Source organism: Danio rerio, chromosome 8 (assembly GCF_049306965.1).
Source record: "Danio rerio strain Tuebingen ecotype United States chromosome 8, GRCz12tu, whole genome shotgun sequence".
Classification (NCBI taxonomy): domain Eukaryota; kingdom Metazoa; phylum Chordata; class Actinopteri; order Cypriniformes; family Danionidae; genus Danio; species Danio rerio.
Genome location: NC_133183.1, coordinates 44,947,748 through 44,960,190, shown reverse-complemented (window position 1 = coordinate 44,960,190; position 12,443 = coordinate 44,947,748). Strand labels below are relative to the sequence as shown.

Sequence of the window (12,443 nt, the reverse complement as noted above, 5' to 3'; positions counted from 1 at the left end):
ACACACACATTTGTTAGCAGATTCATTGAGCAACTCACAGACTGAAATACTCTAATATGTCCTATTTTCTCTATGAACGCAATGTGTTCTCTTTATTCACAGGAATTCACACATGTACTTAATTGTGCATAGCTTTCTCCTGCGGTCACTTTCTCACCTTCTGCCTCTCCACGTCTCTCCACATATTCGTTTGATTGCTATTAATGTGTCAATCATGTTGCACTGACTTGACTATACAGATGTAACTGGATAGCACTTTGCTAGCTGCATTCTGTCATGCCAGTGTAAATGTCTTGGTTCCTTGCAAATATATACAGCATATCTGATATCAAGCTGTGTAATGTTCGAGTTTATATTCTGCACATGAGATCATGCTGCAACATTATCTAATGTAGTCCGGCCCATGGCATACAGTATAGGCAAAATAGGGAAACGCTAAGGGCATCGCCAATCTCTAGGAGCATCAAAATGAGTGAAGGTTTTTTTTTTATTATTATTATTTAAATATTTTTATTGATTTTGAATAGTATTCAATTTTCACACAACACAAACACACATATTGAATACAGTGCATAGCTATAAACATACTCATGCCCAAAGAAAGAGAAGAGGAAAAATTTGGGGTTAAACTTTCACTTTGGATATAGTAACCCCTGAGTATTTAATGTAAGACAGAAAAGGCTGCCAAAGCTCATAACACTTTTCTGTAGAGCCTCTGATGGCATATTTAAGGTGCTCAACTTTAAGATTTGATACAATTCTAATACCCAGTGTTTGTGGGATAGTGGCTTTGTTTTTTTTCCACCTGAGAAGTATCAGGCATCTAACCATAATGAAGTGAAGGCAATGATTACATGATTAGCTAATAGGTGCATTACTCAACATAGGCTCATTCTAAAAATGTAGCTCTATGTACATTTCTGGAGATCCCGAAATATGTAGCCATAAGTACATATGGCTGCATTTGTTTTTTTTTTAAACTTTGATGCCGTTCCTTTTTGCGCCTACCAGCTGACCACTTACCTCTGTATGGACGACTTTCCCGCTGTTACCAGTTTGTCCAGTTAGCTCGCCATATGTACGTCAGTGGACTTGAGAGGAGTTGACAACGATGACAGGATTCGAGTCCAGTGAAAAACACTTGCATATAGCGGGTAAGACAAAAATAGAATCCAAAAAAATAAAATAAACAAGTAAATAACAGAGTGAGAATGTGGTAAAATCTAAAAAAAGTGGTAAAAATTGGACGAGGGCTTTTCTTTTTTGCATTGATTTGCTTTGTCGGTTGGGTTTAGGGAAGTGGGTAGGCGGTTCAGTTTGTGCTTTTGAAAATATTATTGATTGAGTTTAGGGAAGGAGGAGGGTTTCGGGGGTTGATTGGTCAGTCAGTCAGTCATTCAGTTAGTCAAACACTCAGTCGTCAGCAGCCTCTGGTGGATTAACACAAGAAGAGCAGGCACTAATGGCACCTGTGAGGGAAATTTGAGATCTGAAAAAGCATACACAGTGACCTCTGGGCGATTCATGAAAACAAAAACTGCAAAAAAGCGTAGCTCTTGGGGTGTATTTGGCGCTCTCCAGAAATGTATATAGAGGTACGTTTTTAGAATGAGCTTGGGTTGGCATTACTCCACAAATAATTTAAGTCAAAAGATGATGCTTCACCTCTATATTATGAATATGATCCAATGATATTTGTCCAAAATTTATATAATCTATGGCATCCCCAGAACATATGACTGCTGGCTCCAAAACACATCTGGGGCAAGATGAATTTGACCCTGGATATATTTTTTGCCACCTTGCTCCTAGATAGAGTGCTCAGCATTTATTAGTACACCCCCCACAAATCTATCTTTTAAATTCATAATTTTCATAGGAAGTTATACAATATTATATATGTCTATATGCTTTAGATAAGTCAGTATTGAAGCCAAATTTGGAGCTTATCTGACAAAATAACTTACCCAAATGTATATGTTATAGAAAAATATTAAATACAACTTTAAAAAAAGAAAAAATCTAAAGAAGCAAAAATATTTAAAAAATGTATTTGTAATTTTGTAGCTTGTACTTTTAATTGTATTATCTTTCCATTTCTAAATATGTTTGATGTCGAAAATAGTATTTAAAAAAAAAAAATCCAGTTCTTTTTTTTTATTACCAGTGCTACCTCAACAGAATGAATTAAAAGATTACAAAAGTGATCGTCCTACAAAAGCAGAACTATTTAATTGGGACTCACCCTGGTTTGATCAATGATCATGATCAATTCTCCCCAGCAAAGCCACAGTTTTTATAGTTACCTGATTGTGATATATGCATAAGTAAACTATCACAATAACAAACAATACCAAAAACCAAACCACTCTGGTAGCCAGTGAAAAAAAAAGGGATAGTAAAACTAGAAGAAAAATCGGATAGAGAGAGTTAATGTTATGTAATGAATGAATGAAGGATGATCATAAGCAAAGTTGACAAAAAAACGTGTCTGTTGTTGCAGAGATCCTAGTTTTTGTCACAAAACCTTGTCATATTTCTCATCACATAACACGTTTACCAAATTATATATTTACTCATTATATATAGTATCACTAGAAACAATTTAAAAATAAGGTTCCTTTTCAATAACTAGCATCAACAAAAGTAAGAAATACTGTTACAAATGCATTGTTCATTTTTAGTTCTAGTTAAAACCTTCGCTAAATGTTATGTATCTATAGTTTAATACACTCTCAGAAATAAAGGTACGCAAACTATCACTGGGGTCGTTTCTTTTCAAAAGGTACAAGTTTGTTCCTAAAAGGTCAACATTAATACCTTAAGGGTACATAAAAAGTACAAAAGTGTTCCTCTTAAAATCTTTGTACCTTTTAAATAGGTACCACCTCAGTGACAGCTCGTGTACCTTTATTTCAGAGAGTGTATAGTCTTCAATATATTGCAATTATAGTAAATATTTTGTTATATTTTAGCATGTGTGTATAAAAAAATAAAAAAATAAATAAACAGTAAATCTTACCTAAAGTGGCAAATTGGCTTGGGCTGGCCCTGGCTGTAGATTTACAATGCTGATTTATGAATGATGTATTGTACATTACAAAAGCAGAATTCTGTCCTTAATAAAATTGTGCTTATTATATTAATTATGTTTATATTATATTTATTTGATTTAAATATATTTAAGATTGAATTATATAAATATGCAGCACACCTTATTAAATTATATTATATAATATTATATTGTATTATATTATATTATATTATATTATATTATATTATATTATATTATATTATATTATTTTATTTTATATTATATTATATTATATTATATTATATTATATTATATTATATTATATTATATTATATTATATTATATTATATTATATTATATTATATTATATTATATTATATTATATTGTAGATCAGATTTACTTTCTTAATACACTGCCCTTTTAAAGATATGGTATACCCTTTTTTGACCAGGCTGAAACATCTGCATGTGTTTAAGAGGTAAATTTGACTTGTGAATGTGTAACTTTGCTGTGTGAATAGTTACATTATAAATGTCCATGGTTTAATGAGAGCATCTCAACTTTCTCTTCCTTCTGAGTTTGTCTATTTTCTCTGCTTGAGGGATCTGCCTCGGTTTTGAGCTCCGGGACCAGGTGTCTTGAGATATGGTTTAAAAATGCAGGAATTTTCTTCCTTTCACAAACAGAGGCAGGACAAATGAAACTATGTTGAAAGCAGGGCAAGGGTCTTGTAGTCATTGGCATGTGAACATTGTTTGATATTTAGTTTCTGTTATTTTATGCTGATATGAACTGGCTGTTTTTGGATGTCAGGTTAGCATATGCACTACTAACGCGTAACATTTTACAAACCTTTTCTTTCAAAGCACATGCAGAATTAGTAATAAAATAACATATTGCTCACATACAGGAAAATAGGCCAATTGCAGAAATAAATCTGCTAAACCTAATGGAAATCTGTTGCTATATACCAGTTATGAGCTTAAGATCTTATGTTCAAAATGGTGTTTAATGCATTCTTTGTTTTTATGATTTTTTGACACTTCTTATATTGTTTTTACATTGTTTGCTTTCTAGTTTTGTTGTGTAATTTGTTTTTTACTGGTGTAAAGTCATTTGGTCAACCTTGGTTTTAGTAAGATGCTATATAAACAAAGGTTGATTAATTGATAATACATCTTATTTCATTTGCTAAAAAACAGCAACTCTGTTTGTCTTTTTCTCAGGGATCTCAGGAATAACTTGATCAGCACCATTATGCCCGGAGCCTTTCTGGGTCTCACAGCACTTCGAAAACTGTAAGTTGCATCTTAATATCATGATCTTTCCCCTTATCTTTTGTATCCACACCTGTGAGTGATTATGTTCTCAAGTTACATTGTTCTCTGTATGTTTTATGCTGTTTTACAGTAATTCTAATAATGTTCACTTACCAGGTTGTTTAAGAATGAATAAGAAATAAGAATAATTGAGAATGTTTTAATAAGTCTTTTTATTCAATGTCATTGTAAACTATTATTACAATTTTACAAAAGTGTTTTTTCTTTAATCCTATTTCAGCTATTCATTTAGTCACAAATCACACTACAGGCTTCAGTGTCACATAATCCTTGAAGTTGGAATGAAACGAAAGTTAAGAATGCAATTTTTACCATGTGATGTACATCCAATTTAAACAGTTTCACAAATTAGAAAAAAAAATGTAGTTGATTTAATACTTTGGGAACTGATTGGATCATTGGAGTTGGGCTTGCTAACAAAATGGAGGAAGATTTTAATGCAAGTTTGCACTCAGCTGTGGTGGATTTCCAATTATTTTATTGTATTCAATAAATTGCTATTGCTTTTGCATTAAAGAAACTTCTACTGACTCTCATTGAACATGCATTGGCTAAATCCATAGAACAATCAAACATTAAACAATTCCATCATAAATTACAATCCACCAGAATCATCATTGGCATCATCTGGTGCAAAATGTTTTCAGATGCCCAATGATTACAAGAACGAGGTGGCAAATTTGATCGACAGAATCGGATAACATTCACTCAAAACAGTGCCTCAAGCGAAGACTTGGCAGAAACAAGACATGAACTAATTGCCACGCCCTAAAGGCATTCCATGTGACCAGAAATGAAAAAAAGTTGTTTCAAGAGAGAGGGAAGATTATGGTATTTGATTAAAGATTGTGTGGGCAAATGAATGAAACAAAAATGTGCAGTGGGGGATTTATAACAAGCAACTATGTTCAGTGGTCCCTCATTAAATGCAGGAGTTATGTTTTAAAAATAGCTCACAATAGCTGAAATCCACCAAGTAGTCTGTTTTATTTTTTACAGTTATTATAGATGTTTTAAGGCTGTAAAACCCCTCTCTAAACTATTTTCTTAACCCACCTGTCGTGTTCACATCCTGCCCCTACTTTAGTGTTCATGGTCAAAATTGACTGGTCTGCTTTAACTGCTCTTATATTAACACAAAAATCATTTTCCTCCACCAAATTTTTATTGAACATTCTTTGGCTGTGAAGAATGTCTCAAAGTAGTGTTTAACATAAATTTACAGAATTAGACATAAAATAACTAATGAAAATAAAAATAGGCGCTGTAAAAATGTATTACATAAATGAACATCAGATGACAGAAATCAAAAAAACATTGCTCATTACTAATAGACAGCTCGCTTAATTCACTTTCACAGGGTCTGACCAAATAAATTGAAATTTTAATCTATCTGAATGATTTATTAACCAGTAAAGCACAAACAAAATGCTATCCTTTCTTGTGTTCTGAGTGATCGAATTTTCTGTCCTTCAAATGTACTAATATAGGGAGTAGTGACTAGTGATAGGGAATAGTGATAGAGGGTATATACGGTGAGCATGGACACAGAACTAGCACTAGTTACGTGTACTTTGGTCATTTTTGAGTGAGATAATAACAGTATAATATAATAAAATAATTGTTGCTAAGCTAAAAGAGCTCCTGCTAGATTCAGATATTGGCTAAACGGAGATTAGAAAGAAAGAAAGAAAGAAAGAAAGAAAGAAAGAAAGAAAGAAAGAAAGAAAGAAAGAAAGAAAGAAAAAGTCCATCTCTGTGCTTCTTCCCAAAGAGAAAAATAAATAAATAAAAAAAAAGAATAAAGAAAGAAATAACGAAAAAGAAATAAAGAAAGACACACAGATGGATTCATACAACAGACACCAACAGTCAACAGACAACAGTCTGTGTGAAGATAAAACACTGTTTTATCAGAACGTTGATTCACGTTGGAGGATCCAACAACTTCAACAAAAAGGGGTGGAGTTGTGTGCCACGCTTCCTTTTACAAATTGTGCAATGTTGTATGACAGAACTTATATGAATTAGCCACTAAACTGACAAATTGTAAAATAGTTATGTTTCCTTGTGAGATCAGGCTGGAGGATCAGCACATAATCGATGTGTTCAAGAGATGTGTACCTGTAAGACATTGTTCAGTCTGAAATGAGTGAGTGAGTGAGTGAGTGAGTGAGTGAGTGAGTGAGTGAGTTGGGGTAGCGTGTGTGAGGATGTTTTCTATCGGATGAATGAATATACCCATTCATTTCCTATGGTGGTCACTTTTGACCGGGAACACCACAGGTGTAACAAAGTTGATTAAACACTCAAAATTCAATGAAAGAGGTGAGCATTACTTTTATATGTTTAGATGCACAGTGTGGAGGATACTTTAAGGCCTTGAGGCAATCAGATGTAAAACACATAATTTATGAGTGATTTAAGTTGTAAATTGGTCAGATTTGACCCGAACACGACAGGAAGGTTAAATGTGCATTAACATGTTCACACTTTTCTCTCTTGTTCAAATACTCGCATAACTTCTACCTTTCTTTAGCATGTCCAGAAGTCCAAGTTTTTGTGCGATTGTTAGCTTCTTCCTCTGTGCTACCGTGGTTGCCTTTGATGGTGCCGAATGTTCAGTCGACATTATGGGGTTTGTTGTGAAGAAAGCTTGCAAACATACAGCAATTCAAAGTTACACTGCTAGCGATCAAAGATTTATGTATATTTGGAAAGCTGAATGCATTCTGCACTATAAAGGAGACATGGCATGGAGGAGACTGATTGACATTGGTCTACAGCCAATCAGCCATAGAACACAATGTGCTAATCAGGACGCAGAGCACAATGCACTGTAAAAACGTGAAACTGCAAGATATAGTGAAGGACCACTGTATATATTAAAATAAGAATAGTAAATTTAGAGATCATGCCAAATTTAAGAAGCGAAGTGGTACACAATTATTAGTACAGGTGCTCAATTACAGTTTTTCTGTCACAGTCCATTTCTCAGATCAGAATTGAAATTCTCAACGCTACCTGTTCAATCCCCACATTATTGTGTCACTTCTGCACATCAGAAAAGCAGTTTCTCAGTCCTTTGAACAAGTTGCAAATGCTTTTGTAAATTCAAACAAATGATTATGTGCAATTGATGTTTCCTACATTATCAGTTTCTTATGTCATGTTGATTAATATTGACTATTTTGGTAAGTTGAAAAGTCTCACCCCCATAACATTTAATTGTTTATTCATGGCTAAAGTCTTCACATGCAAAATGGCTGAAGTTGTCTTAATATTTTGTCATAAAGCATTTTTCTAAACATTTCCATAAGACTTTTTTTTTCTAAATCTGTTTAGAATTGGTAAATTTTTCCCAGGTGAATCTTAACTTTTTTCTAATGAAGGTGCATCTCAAACAGATTGTCCTATGTACACATTTTTACTTTTGTTTAGATTTTCTTTGTGCTATGCAGCAATGTATTTTCCTTTCTGTTTCACGATGACATGATCTGTCAACAACTTACTGTACAAAGAGAAAAAAATGCTATAGTTTACATCAGAGCCCCTCTTCAGAACATAGTGATATTGACAACATGACTAAGGCTGCATTTACACTGCAGATCCTGATGGTCAATTCTGATTTTGTGACTGTATTCGATTTTTTTGATGACCTGCTTACATCATCTTTCAAAGTGACTAGTATGCGATTGTTTGCATTTACACAGCACAAGTCAAAAGGCTCAATGAACAGGAAAAAAAGAGCGGGCACTGACTGACAGCTGATAATAAAGAGCGCTCTTTTCTCCATTCCTGTATTTATTCTGTTCGAGGGGCTTCATTTTTTAAATTCTTTTTTTACAAGTTGTTTTACTATAGTTTATGACAGAAAAGTTTTCATTTTGCCATCTTCTTTTAAAGTAGGCCTTTTTAAACCAGTAGGCGTTTTAATGTAATTTTCATGGCGCGATTTATGCACGTGATGTGTGGAATAGTTTTATATTAGTTTAGATTGTTTATGGATATTGCTCTCTCTCTCTCTCGTTAACATGCTTAAATACTTGTGCTACAGGACAATATAAAAGCTTTTTTTAGTCTTTGTGTATGAGATTTAAGGTTTGGGACTCTGCTGAAGTCTGTTCTGAAATTAAAGCATCAGAGTTTACATAATTTGCATTGAATTTAATGACGCGTGACTCGCATTGACTCGCAAATTTCCACATATAAACAAGGCGTGAATGTGATTTGATTAAATCGGAATCCATGTGATTTGTTCCTGCTTACACGTACATGAGCCATATCTGATCTGTGCCACATGGGAGAAAAAAATCTGAATTGAGTCACTTGAACCATGGAGTGTAAATGCAGATTGTCTTATCCACACACAATGACACAAGGACTTGTCATTCTGATGCCACTGACATGTTCATTGACACAGAAAGATAGTTATGAGAGATGAACTAAGGATTTTAGGCAAGAGACTAGTTAACCATGGTGTTATGTCATTTGTACGTGTTGTTTTGAGGAATGTGCTTATTGTTTTGCAAATTTTAATTCTGATCTGGCAAATGTACCAAAGCGACTAAGAAAAAACTGTAATAAAAATGACTATTATCATTACCATTGATGAAATAACGTTTTAATTATTTAAATTTTTATGAAAAATGTGAAACTTTTTTTTAAAGTTCAATTTGCATAACATGTCTTTGCTTTCAATTTTGGTAAATTTCATGATACATTTTCAAACAAATATTAAGTAGCTTTTAGTTTGAACATGTACAGTTTCAAAGAGTAAATCACTGATCATTCTGTAATGTCTACTGAATAATAAAGTGTTTTAAGTTTTATAAAGCACAGATCCATAACCCCTAACCCTTTATAGCTTGAGCTGGAACACACTATAACACTGTATCGTATTTGCTGTAATCTGCGCAGTGACCTCTCCAGTAACCGAATTGGGTGCTTGACTCCAGAAATGTTCCAGGGACTTACCAACCTCACTAAATTGTAAGTGAAGACCACAATTGCTGAAGTGCTTGACATGTATATGACAATATTGTATTATACTATTGAATGTTTAATTTGTGTTCTTATATTACAGAAACATCTCTGGAAACATCTTTTCCTCTCTGGACCCAAATGTGTTTATGGAGTTGCACTCTCTCAAGCTAGTGTAAGTTCAAGTAAATGCTCTCATAGTACACATGATTATATGTTATTAAACAGGACCTGCAAAATTAACTAGATTAGATGAAGTTTTAACAAAAAAATGTGTTCACATGTAAACAACTAGCCTAGAGTTGCAAAAATTGACTCACTTCATTTTTATTTTTATTTTCTCCATAAATCTGAGGCAGTGTCAGAAAGTGTGATGTATGCAAACAGTACAGCATTTCAGTGTCACACTGCTAGCAATCAAAGATTTATGTATAATTGTCAAGCTGAACGTTTCTGTACTGTACAGGAGACACGACACGGAGGAGTTTGATTGACATTGGTCTACATCCAATCACGACGAAAACACAATGCATAAATCAGGGTGCAGAACACAATGCTTGTAAAAAAAAAGCCTGTCAAATTGCAAACAAAAAAATCCATGAAACTGCAAGACCACAAAGGCACCGTGTTATGGCGAGGGACCACTGTACACATCAAATCTGCAAAAAAACTTCCAATGTCAAGTTTAAAATGCATATACATATTAATCTTTCATGTTGATGAAAAACTGAACAGTCACATAAGTGCGATGGGTTATATTGCAATAGGATATTCTTATGAAAATGTGAAATGCTTTGTATTTAAAAATAATAAAATAAAAAACATATTTAAAGATTAGTTTGTAATGTTACAACATATCAAAGAAAGTTATTTATTCATTTATTTTGAGAATTAGGAGATAATACATGACTTTTTATTACACAAATAAATGAGCAGCATGCTTTATTTTATTCTCACATCCAATGTTGTTCTTATTAGGAACTTCCATTCTGAGTTCCTGTCGTGTGACTGCGGTCTTCGCTGGGTCCCAAGTTTTTTCCGCAGTGGTTCTGCTCGACTGGGGGATGAAACTTTATGTGCATATCCCAGACGGCTTCAAAACAAACCCCTACGTCTTCTAAGAGAGAGTGACCTCAGCTGTGGTGAGTTAAATCAATATCAGTGTTACAACCACAATATCCTATTTTTAAAATATTTATTTTAATCTATATTTATTTATTATCTGCATCTATATTTATCTATATTATATTTATTTTATCTAAATTTATTTTAAAATATATTATTATTATTATTATTATCATGTATGGAATGCCATGTTGATTTGAAGTAACAAACAGAACTCACAGTTTTTTATTTATTTATTTTTTTTTTTTTTGAAAGAATGGTAGAAATCTTTACAGCAATGTGAACATTAAGTATTCATTCATTCAGGTTGATCAGGTTTACATTTTTCTTTAGTATGCAGATTGACTCATATTTTATGTTTGTGGCTCTATATATATTGTACATGGTTGTTGTATTGTTTTTCAATTCAATTCATGCTTATTTATATAGTGTTTTTACAATGTTTTTATTTGTAAAATTTTTATTTTAATTATCATTATTATTATTTTTTTTTTATGCAAAGCCCAACCAGGGACGAGGACTGCAAATTAGCTTCATGCTATATGCCCTGCGTACATGGTATCGGGTGTATATGTATAACAGTGTTGAGTGTATTGTGCCTCTTAAATAATAATAATAATAATAATAATAATAATAATAATAATAATAATAAAAATAATAATAATAATAATAATAATAATTATTATTATTATTATTATTATTATTATTATTATTATTATTATTGTTATTTAAATAACACTTAAATCATATTTAAAATTTTATTTATTATATTTAAAACTATTATTTTTTAATGATAATAATAATTGTATTAATTTGTTGACTTTATCATTATTATTGTTATTATTATTATTATTATTATTATTATTATTAATAATAATAATAATAATAATAATAATAATAATAATAATAATAATAATTACGTTCGTGTGGGTTTCCTTCGGGTGCTCTGGTTTTCTCCACAGTCCGAAGAAATGCGGTACAGGTGAATTGGGTAGGCTAAATTGTCCGAAGTGTATAAGTGTGAATGAGTGTGTATGGATGTTTCCCCGAGATGTGTCGCTGTTGGAAGGGCATCCGCTGCGTAAAACATGCTGGATAAGCAGGCGGTTCATTCTGCTGTGGTTACCCCAGATTAATAAAGGGACTAAGCCGAAAAGAAAATGAATGAATAAATAATAATAATAATAATAATAATAATAATAATAATGTTTGTAATGTTAAATTTGTTTGTTTTTAACCAGACTTTTTTACTCAAGCTCTAATGATTATGAATATGGTATAGATCTTTTGATCTTCTTTGTTTTTCCCGAAAAAGAAATGAAAAGAAAAATGCTTTTTTTTTTCATAATTTATCGTAAACTGCTCCTCCTTAGTCTTTGATTATTCTTTGTAGTTTGACTGATCTGCTGCATTGCTCAATTCGTGTCTCTTAGCCAGCTAAGATCAAATATATTGGTTTAAAATTCACAATTCCTTGGACTTTTGCTACTAGGGTCTGATTAAGTTTCTCTTTGACTTTCTATTAAACCTCATGTGTGCTTTCGACATACGCTACATTTTTCCATTTCTTGGGCCTCAAACCGAGGCTCCTGTTACTGTTTTAATGTCAGCTCATTTCGCCATCTCTTCCTTTGCTGCTCTTAAACATATTTATGTTGGCCAGAAGTGAATAGCTGTGACCGACTAGGAAAGATCCCTCTGTGGCTCTCGAGTAATGAATACATATCCTCAAACCTCCACAAGAGACTGATTCACCCAGGCTGTTTCACAAGCAAAGCTGATTTTGAATCAGATGACAATAAAACACCCAAAGAACTTTATTATGCTTCCTACTACTTGTTTATGACAGAGCATAAGATTGAATTTCTCATTTCTAACAGTGCAGTATGCAAGGATTGAAGATGAACACACAAAGTAATAAAGTAGATAAAACAATATTAATTCTCATCCATGAAGTACT

General features: G+C 32.6%; 1 protein-coding gene across 1 annotated transcript in view; it reads left to right on the top strand.

Moving 5' to 3' along the window:
• Positions 1 to 12,443, top strand: part of adgra2 (adhesion G protein-coupled receptor A2) — a 132,719-nt gene that overhangs the window by 90,756 nt on the left and 29,520 nt on the right. The window contains 4 exon segments of the mRNA NM_001318071.1: positions 4,262 to 4,333; positions 9,296 to 9,367; positions 9,462 to 9,533; positions 10,337 to 10,500. Coding sequence (NP_001305000.1) covers positions 4,262 to 4,333; positions 9,296 to 9,367; positions 9,462 to 9,533; positions 10,337 to 10,500 — 380 coding nt within the window.